Source organism: Tetranychus urticae, chromosome 2, assembly GCF_039701765.1.
Source record: "Tetranychus urticae isolate SD_2017Ah chromosome 2, NJAU_TeUrti_SD_1.0, whole genome shotgun sequence".
Taxonomy (NCBI): domain Eukaryota; kingdom Metazoa; phylum Arthropoda; class Arachnida; order Trombidiformes; family Tetranychidae; genus Tetranychus; species Tetranychus urticae.
The window spans coordinates 13,995,863-14,011,805 of record NC_142959.1 but is presented as its reverse complement, the minus strand read 5'-3'; the positions used below and the strand labels follow the sequence as shown (position 1 = coordinate 14,011,805).

General features: G+C 31.2%; 1 protein-coding gene across 1 annotated transcript; it reads right to left on the bottom strand.

Annotated features, from left to right (window-relative positions):
- Nucleotides 1-8,715: 8,715 nt before the first annotated feature.
- LOC107368567 (delta-sarcoglycan) lies at nt 8,716-14,999 on the bottom strand. The gene is made up of 5 exons (XM_015936415.3): nt 14,028-14,999; nt 11,003-11,104; nt 10,635-10,842; nt 10,245-10,447; nt 8,716-9,135 (listed from the first exon to the last, which is right to left on the bottom strand). Exons 1-5 carry the CDS (start codon nt 14,487-14,489, stop codon nt 8,902-8,904), a joined length of 1,209 nt encoding a protein of 402 aa, XP_015791901.2. The 5' UTR covers nt 14,490-14,999; the 3' UTR covers nt 8,716-8,901.
- Between the last annotated feature and the right edge of the window lie 944 nt (nt 15,000-15,943).

The following is a 15,943-nucleotide window of genomic DNA, read 5'->3' as shown; positions in this document are numbered from 1 at the left end:
TTGAGAATTGGTTTAAACCCTTAAAAGCTAATTTAACAGCACAAACATTAAATTTGATTGCTATTCAACAATATGATTGTTTATTTGCATCCTTCTATTAGCTATTAATTTCATTAGTCACCAAGGAATTGATAAAATTTCAACAATCATTAAGTAAAGCTTGAGTTATCAATGAGCTTGTAAATGTGTTACATTGGGTTCTTGTTTTGGGTTGTTCAGTTTATTCAATTTTAACCCTGGAAATGGAGTGAAGTTGAAAAGATTTGAAAAATTTTACTTTCAATCTCAGCTTTTCATTTTTACCTTTTATTATTCAAGTCACAGGGTAAACATTTAATCCAGTTATGGTCAATCTGTTGACATATTATCACGATTTAACCATTTTTCACCTTCATCAACACCATTTATTGAAACTGTTTGCTGTGCGTGAATAAGATGAATAACATTAATATGTCAACAAACCTTTACTGTTATTTGCAATTGTAATCAACTGATTGTTTGTCTGTCTGTGGATAAACATTAGGAAGTTAAAAAGTTGAACAGATTGAATAAGAAATGAGGAGAGGTTGAAAAAAACGACTGAAATCAAAAAGCAAGTGATTGTTCATTTGTATCAATTCAACCTTAAACTAAATATAATGAGTAAAATGGTTTAGAAGATGGTTTTTTTGGAGGAAAAAAATGAAAAGATTGGAGTAAAATTCTGAACATTCAAAAAGATTATCATTTCTTTTGAAGGGGATAAATGTTACCATGAAAAAACATGTTACAAGTATAGCAAATAATACATGGATGTTTACAAATATGTTGACACAAAAAATGTTCAGCAAAAAGGTATAACAAGTTACAAGAAATATTCGTGTCTTGAATCACATTAATCCAAACTGAAACCATCCTAATACAGAATCAATAAAGTTGCCTGTAACTAATCTTGCGAAAATCTTTGAAATAATTAGTCGACTAAATTTGGTTAATTAAGTTTCCTTTGTAACAATCACAGAGCTCATCTTTTCTAGTTTCCATAATTAGAAATATGATTTTCAACATTCACTTCCTATGGCAGGGTTAAACAATAAAGATATAATCATTGTTGCTTTTATCATCTAAATTATGTGCTGGTTGAAGGTTATTAATAGCAAATCTTTGATAATTAGATTGTTAGTTGTTGGTTGCAGTTTAATTTTACTTTGCCATCATGATTATCTTTAAAATTGATTGACACAAGAAAAGGGTAAATTAATTTTGTCTTTTCACAGTACAATACAACACTTTTTTTTCTTGTTAGCTTTATTTTACAGTAAACCTGTAACACCTTTTTTTTCGTCACAAGGAAAGAGTTGACATCATTATCATTCAATGATGATGATGATGATAATGCAGCTGATGTTGTGTATATTATTTTCAATTTTACAGGATTTAATATAAACTTGAAGAGCACCATGAAAAAAAGACGAAACTTTTTATCTTTAACATGTAAAGAAATGAGATGAGAAAAGTGACAAAATAGAGTTGCCTTTTGATTATTAGATGTTCGTATCACTTTTCCCTTTATTGTTGGCAATTTAATTTAATCAAGGTAAAATAAATGGCAACATTGAGTACACAAAATGAAATATAAAGATTGTTGTTGGGTTAATAAATAATTAATTCAAATAAAATGCAAAAAAGGCAATACTGTAAATTGTTTACTCAACCAAAGATGACATTAAGATTTTAATAAGATATTGTATCTAAAAGTATCAATGATCCGTACTTGATAGGGAGTCGATCTTTGTAAATTTTTTAATGACCCCAAAAAGGTAACCGGTTTCATTGTTTGTTTATTCAATTGTCTCCTGGTTTTATCATCTTTTAAATTATGAATATCAATTTGATTATATTCTGAGTTGACTTTAACTTTGTTCATAATTTGTGACACATTCATTGATTGACAGTTAAGTGAAATCTCATCGATTCCCTGTTACAGTGTCAAGTGTTTTTCAAACAGATTGGATAAGATAAATGACTTCTTAAAATGTCATCCCTTTTTTTTAATAAACCAGGTTGACATGATATTGTCGGTGTGACTGGTTGAGTCGGTCAATCAATCAATCAGGAATAATTGTACTCGAATGACTCTAAAAGTGAAACTCATCACTTGATTTTATTCAGTGTTCATTAGATTGCTAGAATAAAGTGGATTAATGGAAAAAGTTCAACAAATTGTTATATTACTGTTGGTTGAAAATATCAACATTACTTGATTTATCATAACTTAAACTAACCTTTCTATCTATCTAAATGTTCAATTTGACTTATTAGTCATGATTTACCTTTAATCTAAATTCATTTCAATTTTTGACTTTTTTCACTTTTTCTCGTTTCATCTTCCAACTTCACCAATAATGACTCTGACTAACATTCAACACTTTATTCACTCATAGTTCATCATCATGAACTTAATGATTAATAATTAGTTTTGACCTGATAAGTCATTTCACTGATAACTATGAAAAACCCTTATTTTTACCTTTTCCCGTACATTTCACCACATGAAGCTACTGAATAAGGAACCTCTGATATTCCTTAATATTTCTACATATCATTAGCTTCCTCTTGTTGAGACAAATCTGTTGGTAACATTTGTTTACCTGTACAACTCATAGTTCATGAGAAAACCTCAGTTTCTCCATGAACTATGAACCCTCAAAAGTCCTAGGGAAAGTGCCCACTGTATCTCAACCATTCAACCTAATAACTTGATCTTTTCTTTAATCATTTACTATTGGCCTACTCTAACTAACTACAACACCTAATTTCACCCCTTAAACCTAGAAGCTATTTTGACCCTTCAACTTGACCATTTTTACCTACTTAAGCTATTTTCAACCTCTTGCTACCAACAAACACAAATCCCTAGAGGAACTCACATTCCTTGGTTTTCTTCCACTTGTCCATCTCAACCGTCAAACAAACTCTTACTCACCGAGGACTCAAAAGGGCTGTCTTACCTGGCCTACTATAAATACCTAAAATGTCACACTAACACTTATGGTGTATATTGTATGTCGATGGTGTACTTTTGTTGTCTGTTTAAACTTAACTAGTTTTGTATCTTTTTTGTATTGTCCTCTTGGTGTTAATTCACTTAAGTTGAATCTGTCAATTGCTTCTTCATCATCTACAACAATTTTTAATAAACTTGTTTAAATTGAATATTTTGACTTCATGTCTGTTTGGTCTGAATATTGACCGTGTGTTTTGTTTTATTTGATTCATCTCAACCTTCTTGAATTCACCATCATAACCAACAGGTTATGGGCCCAGTCACGCTTTGCTGACTTGTGTTTGTTTTGTCATTAGTATTTGTTACTAAATCTTCGAGCCTGAATATTGGCTATTGTGTCTACTAGTTAAACATCATCCTTTTGAATAACCATCACTGACAACACCATCATGATTACCAACGATATCCAAGTTATTAAATTGACCAAGACCAACTACTATGTTTGGAAGAGATCCATCGAAACCATCTGCAAATCCAAAGGAATACTTCAAATCCTCGACGGTTCATCATCACGTCCATCTGAATATAATGCTGATGAGATTCTTACTCTCACTCAACGTGACATCACTAGAAGAAACACCGAAATCAATGAATGGGATGTCAAGGATTCCACTGCTCAACAGCTAATAATGCTTAGTATTGATTCCGAAGATGTAAGTCTAACAAGTTTATTTATTAATGCTACCACTGCTCATGAAATGTTTACCAATATAATTAATTTTCGAGAAGAGCGAACTAAACAAAGCTCGTTTAGTGTTAAAAGAAAAATCATTGAAGTAAAGTTCACTTCGGCTCACACAGTTGCTAGTTATTTCTCCGAACTTGAGACTGCTATTAAGTTAAATAAAGATCGTAAAATTGATGTTGATGAAGAAAATCTGGTAATGAAAGTTTTGGATGATTTACCAATTGTTTATGAAAATTTTAGACAAAATATTGAAATGAGAATAGATACAGGTGATTCAATTACTTTAGCTCAGTTGAAAGCTAATCTCTTGCGAACAGAGAAACGTTTAAATGAAGGTAACCCAAGTAAGAAAGGTGAAGCCTTGTTAGTTAAACCTGCGAATAAAATTCATTATAATGTGAAAGATAAATTTTGTTTCAATTGTGGTCTTAAAGGACATCTGAAAAATGATTGTAGACGAAGACCAAACAACAACAACAACAATAGCAATAATTTCAATAGAAATAACAACAACTACAATCAAAGAAACAATTTTAATTCTCAATCAAATAACTTCAGGAATAATTCAAACAGATTTACCAATCAAAACAGAAGTAACAATTATTTCAATAATAACAATAACTCTAACAGACAAAATTACTCAAGTAATAACAACAATAATTTCAGAGGAAATAGGAATTTTCAGCGCCCTAATAATGTTAACTTACCTTCCAATAGAAATAATTATTCAAACAGAAATACCGAACAACAAGCTAATGTAGCTTTGACCAATAATGAAAATGAAATGAATGAACAACATGATATTGCTTATACAGCACATCAAGATAGATCAAATGAGTTAGTTTGGTATTGGGATTCAGGTTGCTCTTATCACTGTACAAGTGACATCAATAGTTTTAGTGAATTTGTTGAATTAGAAGATCCAATACCTTTGACTATTGGAGATGGTAATAAAATTACTGGTATTGCTAAAGGTACTGTATTAGCTAAATGCTTTGATGGTAAAAAGTGGAACAATTGTAAACTTGAGAATGTATTATTTACACCTCGTCTTGGTAAGTTTAACCTGTTCTCGTGGATGCAAGCAATGAAAAAGGGTTACAAGTTATTTTCCTCATTAGAAGGAACAGAAATTAGTGATAGTAAGTCGGGTAAAGTATTGATGACTTGTAAACCAGTCGGAAACTCATTTGTTTTAAATTTGAAGACTAGAAAAGATGAAAATAATTTTGCTTTAATTGCTAGAGATGCTTCGTTAAGTGAGTGGCATAAACGACTTGCCCATGTCAACGTCCATAAAATCATTGAAATGTCCAAAGAAGGTTTGCTACCTAAAATAAAGATTGATTTTGACCCTAATAAATTTGTTTGTGATGGCTGTATGAAGAGTAAAATGTGTTCAAAGTCATTCAAGACTTCAGTACCTAGAGAAGTAAAGGTTGGTGAAGCTTTCCATTGCGATCTAGTTGGTCCAATGGAAGTGTCATCAATTAAAGGTTCAAATTATGCTCTAGTTATAAAAGATGAATTTAGTTCTTTTCGATCAATTTACTTTATTGCTCATAAATCAGATACTTTTGCTAAAATTGATGAACATATTAAAGAAACTGAAAAGGTTACCGGTTCAAAGGTAAAAATAATGAGGTCCGACAATGGATTAGAGTTCGTTAATAATAAGGTTGAAACTATTTTGAAAAACAATGTTATTACTCACGAGTTGAGTTGTCCTTATACTCCTCAACAGAATGGACTGATCGAAAGAGAGAATCGGTCAATTGCTGAATTAGCACGATCAATGTTATTCGGAAGTAAATTACCTAAAAGACTGTGGGCCGAAGCAATGAACACTGCTGTCTATGTAATGAATTTAGTAATTAACAAAAAACATAAAGGGATAACACCCTATGAGCTTTGGTACAATAAAAAACCTTGTTACGACCATCTTCGCGTTTTTGGTTGTGTTGTTTACGTCAAAATACCTGATCAACAGAGAAAGAAGTGGGACGCAAAGTCCAAGAAATGTATCTTCATCGGTTATACCGAGTCAACAAAAAACTATCGTGTTTACGATCCATTTACCAACAAAATTAGTGTCACCTGTAATGTAAAATTTTCTGAAAATGATGATAATGGTGAAGCTACAATTGACAGTGTTAACAGTGATGAAGTTGTTAACTTGAGAAAATTATGTGGAGTCAATGATGAAGATGAAAATGAAGATGAAAATGACTCTGATAGTGATGAGACAATAATTTATGATCCACTTGATGAGGACGAAGTAACCAATCTAAATCTAAAAGGAAATTCATTTGTTAACATGTGTCTTGCTTCAATTTCTGATAATATATTGGAACCATTAAGTTATGATGAAGCGATGAGTTCAGCAGACTCAGTTAATTGGTTAAACGCAATGAAAGATGAAATGAAATCTTTAAATGATAACAATGTTTATGATTTAGTTGAACTTCCAAAAGGTAAACGAATAATTTCATGTCGATGGGTTTACCGAATCAAAAGAAAAAGTGATGGAACTATTGAGAGGTTCAAAGCTAGATTAGTAGCTAAAGGTTACTCTCAAAAATATGGAGTGGACTACTTCGAGACTTACAGTCCAGTTGCTCGTTATGACTCGATACGAGCAATACTTTCAATTGCTGCTGCTAACAAAATGTATTTATTACAGTTCGACGTTAAAACTGCATTTCTTTATGGTGATCTCTACGAAGAGATTTATATGCGACAACCGATTGGATTTGATGACAAAAGTGGTAAAGTGTTCAAATTGAAAAAAGGCTTGTATGGCCTAAAACAAGCTCCACGTCAGTGGAATGCAAAAATTGTTGAGTTTTTTACTAACCATAAATTCACTCAGTGTAAAGCTGATCAATGTATTTTTGTTAACAATCAAAATGCACTAACTATTTGTGTCATTTATGTTGACGACGGACTTGTCATTAGTACTAACAAAAATGAACTTGAAAAATTAACTAATTCTTTATCAAAAGCTTTCGACATGAAGTTCCAATCTCCTCAAGTTTTTGTAGGTATGGAGATAGTTCAGAGTCCGGATCGATCATCAATTAAAATCAAGCAATCTACTTACGTTAAATCATTACTTAAACGATTTCACATGCAAAATTGTAAACCAATTGGTTCTCCTGGCGATCCTAACATTAAACTAATTGCAACTAATGATGCTCCTGATGCATCGATTCCATATCAAGAAGCTGTTGGTGCTTTATTGTACCTCTCGATCATCTCTCGACCTGACATTACCTTTCAGGTTAACAAAGCCAGCCAATTCAACTCATGTTACAACGAAATTCATTGGGGAGCAATCAAGAAAATCTTCCGTTACCTTAAAGGTACAATTGATCATGGCATCATCTACAATTATCCTAATCCTGATCTTCAACTACATGGTTATTGTGATGCTGACTTTGGCGGTGACTTGGTTAAAAGAAAGTCAACAAATGGTTTTACTGTCACACTTGGAGATTCACCAGTTTCATGGGCTTCGAGACTCCAGAAAAGTGTTGCCTTATCGACAACCGAAGCTGAATACGTTTCAATCTCGGAATGTACTAAAGATGTTTTGTGGTACATTCAGTTGCTAACTGAATTACATGTCAACATAACCACTCCAATCACCATTTACAGTGACAACCAAGGAGCAATCCTTTTATCAAAAAATAGCTGTTTACCGAAACTGACCAAGCATATTGATATGCGATTTCATTTTATTAGAGACCATCAAGAAAATGGTAAAATACGAATTGAGTATATTCCAACAACTAAGCAACCAGCCGATATGTTAACCAAATCGTTAACACCAGCAAATTTAAGCAAATGCATCAATTTGCTCAACATCAGTTAATTGTGTTTGTTCATAGCAAGGGAGGCTGTTGGTTGAAAATATCAACATTACTTGATTTATCATAACTTAAACTAACCTTTCTATCTATCTAAATGTTCAATTTGACTTATTAGTCATGATTTACCTTTAATCTAAATTCATTTCAATTTTTGACTTTTTTCACTTTTTCTCGTTTCATCTTCCAACTTCACCAATAATGACTCTGACTAACATTCAACACTTTATTCACTCATAGTTCATCATCATGAACTTAATGATTAATAATTAGTTTTGACCTGATAAGTCATTTCACTGATAACTATGAAAAACCCTTATTTTTACCTTTTCCCGTACATTTCACCACATGAAGCTACTGAATAAGGAACCTCTGATATTCCTTAATATTTCTACATATCATTAGCTTCCTCTTGTTGAGACAAATCTGTTGGTAACATTTGTTTACCTGTACAACTCATAGTTCATGAGAAAACCTCAGTTTCTCCATGAACTATGAACCCTCAAAAGTCCTAGGGAAAGTGCCCACTGTATCTCAACCATTCAACCTAATAACTTGATCTTTTCTTTAATCATTTACTATTGGCCTACTCTAACTAACTACAACACCTAATTTCACCCCTTAAACCTAGAAGCTATTTTGACCCTTCAACTTGACCATTTTTACCTACTTAAGCTATTTTCAACCTCTTGCTACCAACAAACACAAATCCCTAGAGGAACTCACATTCCTTGGTTTTCTTCCACTTGTCCATCTCAACCGTCAAACAAACTCTTACTCACCGAGGACTCAAAAGGGCTGTCTTACCTGGCCTACTATAAATACCTAAAATGTCACACTAACACTTATGGTGTATATTGTATGTCGATGGTGTACTTTTGTTGTCTGTTTAAACTTAACTAGTTTTGTATCTTTTTTGTATTGTCCTCTTGGTGTTAATTCACTTAAGTTGAATCTGTCAATTGCTTCTTCATCATCTACAACAATTTTTAATAAACTTGTTTAAATTGAATATTTTGACTTCATGTCTGTTTGGTCTGAATATTGACCGTGTGTTTTGTTTTATTTGATTCATCTCAACCTTCTTGAATTCACCATCATAACCAACAATTACAATAATATCTCATATACTATAACAGTATAATTGTTAATTTTTATGCTTTGTAAACCAATTTAATATACACAATTTTACATCAATCAGCATTGAGTTTATAAAGTTTTCAATGTAAAAATTATGAACAAAACAATAAAAGCAAAGTGTTGAGTCAAATTTCAAGCTAGGTTGATGACAGGTATCAAGATTGATCCTTTGATGTAACCAAGTTGTTATTAATAGATTGATCATTAAATGAATAATGATTACCACAGATAGTGTCATGAGCATTACATTGATTATTACTTGATGATAGAAATAGATTACCATTTGGACAAGCACAAAGGGATAATATGTTGGGATAACTTCGTCCAGATCGACTCGCAATAACAGTCTTCAAATTGTCCATAACAATCCAAGTTGCATTTAAATTAATCTAAATGGAATGGAAATGGAAAAATTTACTATAAGTCAATGATTATTATTATATTTTGGTTAACATTGAAACAAAAGAGTTGAAAAGGTTAAACATTGTTAGGAGTTCAAGTTTAATTATTAGGATTAAGAAAGTCAGGGTAAAACATCAAGACTGAACTATAAAACTTATTGAAGGATAAGAGGATAATTTTTTTTCATTCATTCTTTATTTCAAGCTGAGTTGTTTTGATTTTTTCATAGGAATTGCTAACCAGCGTGAAATAACGTTTAACCAAGCCTGAATTATATGCAATCTTGTTTCTCGTTTTTTTGCTGCTGTTGAATGCCTACCTTTATAAGTAGATGTTACAAAGAGCATGTAAGGTTTACTGATTATCTAATTTAATTTTTTTCTTCTATGTTAATTTACCATTTAAAATTGTAATTCATTATCTTAAAATGAATATAAATTAATGGTAAGATTGAAGAGGGAAAAAAGATACAATTACAATGATTTGAGCTGTCTTTTCACTTGTTAGCTTTTGTTGTCTTTGACATTCACTTTGATTTTGATTAATTTTGAGCGTCATTTTGATACAATATATTTTACTTTTCATGTTAAATTGTTAGATGTTACTATTACTTCTCAATTCTTATTATCTTATATCAATATGTAGTGCAAGATCAATAATGTGACAAAATTGATTCCAAGATTAACAAGTTAATCGATAGAAATGAATTCAAGTGTAAATTCAGGTGAACGAGGAAAAACCTAAGTAATAACAAGCTGATGATAAATTTTAATGCATTTGCTGGGTAAAAGGTTAATTGGGTGAAAAGATTTTTGATTCTTTTGTCTGTCTCTATGACTTTGCTTTTAATTAAATTGGCCAAATCAATTATCTAACCCTTGCTAATTACTTTGATAAAAAAAAACAACAGAAGCAGAAGACGCTCATGTTTATCAAGTAAAATAAGGATTATGGAGAAATGAAGTAACCAAGTTGATTGATTGAAGAACCACGAAGAGCTAAAATTAAGACGACAATTGATTTTCTTGGATGAACTTGATAATCCTAATTGCTCCTAATCAGAAACCAAATTTACACTTGATGCTTGTTTCCGTACCTTTCTGGATGTTGATATAAATTTGAGATCTTTAAGGCTTTCAATTGTTGTTAAACCCATATTTGCATCCATATTGACATGAGATATTCCTCTAATTAATATTCCTCTGGTTAATGAACTTATGGAGAGATCAGGGAATGATGATTGTGAACACTTAACGGAAGCAGTTTGAATTGAACCCTGTAGCTCAACCGGTTTGGAGCCTGGATTGTTTAAGATGATAAGAATGAATTAATGAGAAGGGGAATTAAATAAGATATAAGAGCAAAATAACGGAAATTAAGTTTAACCCTAGAAAGAGGATGATGATGATGAGAATGGTTAAAGAGTTAGTTATCTCATCATTTATAACTTATTTATGTTTTGATACAGGTGAAAATGGTGTGTTACCTGTGATCTTAAGTCTGGTTGGACTTAATTTAAGTTCAGAGTCATCTAATGAAAGGAGTGTTTTTCCCAAATGATTTTTGATTGTTAATTGGTCCGTAACAGCGACAACACTTGATCTAGTTAAATGTAATTTGTTAACAACGTTTCCTTGGCCATTCTTCAATCCTAATTCAGTTCTAGATTTAGAATGGATTCGAATCCGTTTACCCTGACGAGCACAATTGGATGAGGAAAAAAAAGTCCAACATGGTAAGAGAAGGAGAGAAAAAAAATGTCAAATTAATGTTAGAGATAATTTATAATGCCTAACACTTGGTTGCAATTGTGAGGCTAAATGAATTATCAAAATTTAATGATAATTTACTTACCTTAGGGGATGAAATTTCAGGTGAAAAAACTTCTTCAAGGAAATAGGCTTGACCATTAAGTTGAATACTTTGAGAATCTATTGATAAACTTCCCATTCCATTCTGTAAAGGAAAAGGAAATTATTTAAATAGTGAAATAGGTGAAAAGATGATAAAAACTCCAAGGGTAATTATCATTCAATAAATGGTAAAGAAAGTGGAAAAAAAGTTCCTGAATAAGGTGGGAAAGAATTGAACAAAAAATGCAAAAAATGGAAGCAACGAGATGTTGCTCCAATCTATCTTTTTTAGCCTGCAAATGTTGTTGAAACTTGCAAATTATCTATTCATATTGCAAACACAATCATGATGATTATAAAATCAACTTTACCTTCAATAGAGAAATTCAATTTCCTCTTTCTAATTTTACTGTTTTTTCCACTTGCTTCACTATATGAGTTATAATCTCATTGTGTTCAACAACAGCCTTAGGCCTGAGCCTAAACCATACACTTTTACAGCTCATGTTGATCAACCGTTTAAGTAAACATTTAAGCATAAATTAATTAACCTTAAACCTTGATCATTATTTGATATGTGAAGTATAAAAAGAAAAACAATTTACCAGTTTTGATAAAGTATCCAAAACTTGGTAAGTAAACTGTTAATAACGATCAAACACAAATATCAACTTTATAGATTTTGAAAGGGTAAACACTTAAAGAATGATGAAAAGTTATCCAAAAGTTGATACATAATAACAGGTAAATTCACTGGATAATTATCAACTTGAAACAATTTAAAATTCAAACATAATAATCTATCATCTGGTTTAAATCAAACAACCGTGAGGAGGTGAAAGCACATACAAATGGAGATTGACATAGCGGTGAAAGGTCTAGAGTTGGATTTATTTTTGTGGATTTAATTGAACTGTTGGAGTATCCTGGATGATTAACCAGATTCTTGATGTTGTATATATTTATTAATAAAAGTAGACATTAATTGATGACATAAATTATTGTCTCAAATAACTAGATTAATTAATTTAACTTTGATTTATAAGAGTAAAAATGGTCAACTAAGATTCCAGCCATATGTGGCTCTCTCCCTTCTAGCCAGTGATGCTTAAGCCTGTTACAAGCCATAAATTATTGTTTTTGGCTCTCATGCAGCCTCACATAAAAGTTAAATAAGGTGTAAGGAAAAATAATAACATTTTTAATGTAATAATCAAGATTTGTTATTATTATGTTAACCGAAATTAATTGTTTAACCTTAAAATTATTAGTTGTGTGAATTAAAAATCAATATTAATTTAAAATTCATTGCCAACTCTTTTCAACTGTGTAGGCCTAAAGTTACAAGCCGCAGTTACAAGCTAAAATGTTTCCAACACATGTTTGATTAATGTTACTCCACTGTTGAGGACAGTTAAATAAGTTAATCAATGTAAATGCGATTCAACTCAATGTAAGTAACTTTCAAATGTTTCAATGTTCAATTAATTAAAAGTAAAGTGTTGCAATTAACGACAATTTTGTTTTCTACTCCTCTCAGCTAGTAAATTCAAGCAAACTATAGCGTCTTGTCACCTCAAACCTCCAATGATGATTCTGATAATTTAATTTACTGTTTCATTTGGTTCATCAAGGATTTAAACTTGAAATCTGATGTACAATTGGTTTACTATAAAAGGTGAGTGATGATCAGATATCAACATTAAAAATATGAAAATATTAATTCATTTCTTTTTCCCTCCTTTCATTTCTAGGCTTATGTGGCCATCTGATCATATTATAAAACTATCATCATCCCCAAGAAATTGTTATGATTCATTATAACCATTAGATTTATCATCATCACCATTTAACCGGTTAATCAACAAATATTGACAAAATATCAGGTTGATTCAAAGGGATTCACTACATGATATCAACAGCCACACTATTATTATATTAACAAGTGATGTTAATAAAAAAAAGTGAGGCAGAAACAGGATAAACTATTGGGAGTGAAAATCTGGAAGCAAAAGTATTAGTAACATTCATTATTAATGTTATTATCACTATTATGATTATGATTAACAATATAATTTAGGTTTTGTACAGTAAATGTAGTGATGGTAATAAATGGTGGTAACAAAAATACAATATTCAATGACACAAGTAAACAGTGATTGGAATAAAGAATTAGTTAATTGATTAAGATGTTGATATTAGAGATGATCTCTTCAATAAACAAGATATTGGAAAGAGTTTAAATAATGGTGATGATGATAAGGGGATGATGAAAAATCCACAGGAGAAAGGTCAATCCAAAGGGTCAACGAAAATATGACAACAAAAGTGTGATAAAGACAATTGAAGCGGAAAACATTTGATCCTAAAACCATGAACCCTGTTCCATGTGTTCAATATTTACCTTGTTTAACTTTTGATGCCCTGTATGAAATCATTTTCATTGACTCAAATCATCTGATGATCACCATAATCATCATGTAATTCATCAATCATCTGAAGTAACACTTTTACCTTTCAACTTAAACCTTGGATGTTAACCCACTGAAAACAAACTGTTTTACGGATCAAAAAAGCAGTTAAAATCCAAACATATCATTCAATTCAATTAATCAAGTTCAATATAAAAGACAAATCAACTTGTTAAACCAATTTAATGATTGTAAACCTTTTTACTCCATTCTTTGGTCAACTTATTGACTTGTGACTTTCTCATCTTCTTAACTTCTGTCTATTGTTTCAATTATTGAGATAATTGTATGAAATAGCTAATTGTTTGATTGAACTATTTGATTGGTATTTTTGAAGTTTCAACTTAAAAGAAGAATTTCAATCAACAAATTGTTCTGTTTCAATAATAACCAGAAAATGTTACTTTTTTCATTCCAAACCATTAATTTGTTCAATATCTTGTCACTGAAGAGTAAACTGTTTTATAATTTGTTGCTTATTTACGATCAAATCTAATCATTATTTGAATTGATTTCTACGTTTATTGGTGTTTATTGCAAATTAATTATACTTACAGTTGAGAAGCTAATTTGTGCCATTATCCAAATCGTTGTTGTTCCATTAAGTATCACTAAAAGCAGAATCACAATTAAAACAATGTAAACAGTTAACCGTTTCCAGTTATGAGACTTTGTTAATGTTGCCGTTGAAAAATGAACCAAATCATTGAAAGGTTGATTCTCATTTAATCCGGTTACACTTTGTTGATTAATCTGATTAGATGAGTCTGGAGTGTAAATTAAACAAGATGATCCTTGATTAGCTGTTGTTAATCCAGTCTGTCTATGGATTGCATCAAGATGAGAGGATTGAGAAGGATGATGGTATGAGGTGATAATTTGTTCAGTTGATTGATTAAAGTGTGAACCAGTTAAATGAGGTTCCTCTGAACATATTGGATTATCTTTGATTGTTACTCGAGGAAGTGTATTTCGTAAAGGTGATGTTGAACAATTGGTGTTAACATTGGTAAACATAAGGAAGTTGATTGAAAAGTATTCAGGGAAAAAAAAGCAAAGAAACTGGCAAAAGAAAGCAAAGAAACAATTAAAGTGATTGTCAAAAAATTGAATTTTGAGGTGAAGAGGAATTAATGATCAACAATTGACGTGATAATGATCAAGGTTTGATCGCGAATATCGAGAATAGCAAAAATAAAGTTTCTATTATTGCACGTAATTCAATTGAACCATTAAAATTATCATTATGTTGCTGCTTTTTTCTTGTGTCTCTTTGGGTCTATCAGTGGGTCGCTCATCGAGTTAAGGATTACCTATGAAAATGATGAAAATTGTGACCATTTTCAGGGAGAAGAAGAAGAAGAAACGATGATGATAATGTTGATGTTGACGGTGATGAGGATGATGAAGGTGAAGATACAAATGATGATAAAAGATGAGAGAGCCTGAAGAAAGATCACAAAATGGTCTAAACAAACTAAAATCAATGGAGTTACACAAGGAAGGATAAGATGAAGAAAAGTGGGAGACTCGAGATGAAAATGAAGATGAAAATGGTGATGAAGATGATGAAGATGAAGAGTATGATGATGATGAAGGAGGAGGAGTAAAGAGTAAACTCACTTTTCTCTCATTTTCCTCTTCACGTTACAATTGTTGTCTTTTTGTTGCCATTTTTTGCCTTCAAATTTCATTTTTTAGTCTTTAATCATACAATGAAACAATTTTTACCAACTTCTCTTCACTCATTTCTTCATGAAATAATATCATCATTTATGCGTTTTTTGTGACCCAATCAAACAATTTAACGTAAATTTTCAATTACTAACCAATCAAGTTGAATTTAGATTGGATCAAATCAATTGGAAATGAAGAGAAGGTTAAGAAAAGAAGAAAAAAGGAAAATGTTTCAATGTCAATTTTACATGATTGCTATATTCATAATGATATAAATTATTAGATGTTAATGATAATTGTGTTAGTGTTGGACGATTAAGATGTGTTCCCTATTTCGAACCTATAGATTCAATGAAAGACGTGATTCTTCACCCTGATCATCCTCATGTTGATCATCTTTGTGATGCTTCGATTGATGTTACCTTGTCCAAAATGATGAGCACAAAGATGATCAACATGATGAGGAGGATTCTTGTCATCAAACTTAATAAACCATCGCACAGCAAACACACGGATCAATATCTTGCTACACTTTTTTGCCCTCATCTTCATCATGCATCTTCCATTTTCATCCTTTATCTTAGATATATTTTTTTCAATACATTTCATTGTACTAATATCAATCCTCAGTTAAACTCCCAGTCTTGACACCTTCAGTTAACCCTTGGAGTTGTTGCTCCTCAACATCAACTACATCTGTGTAACCTTGTCATTGAATGTAATGTTTTTTCATCCAACAATTGAAACAGAAATACAAAAAAATAGGAAATATTTATTTCAATAGCTTGTAATTG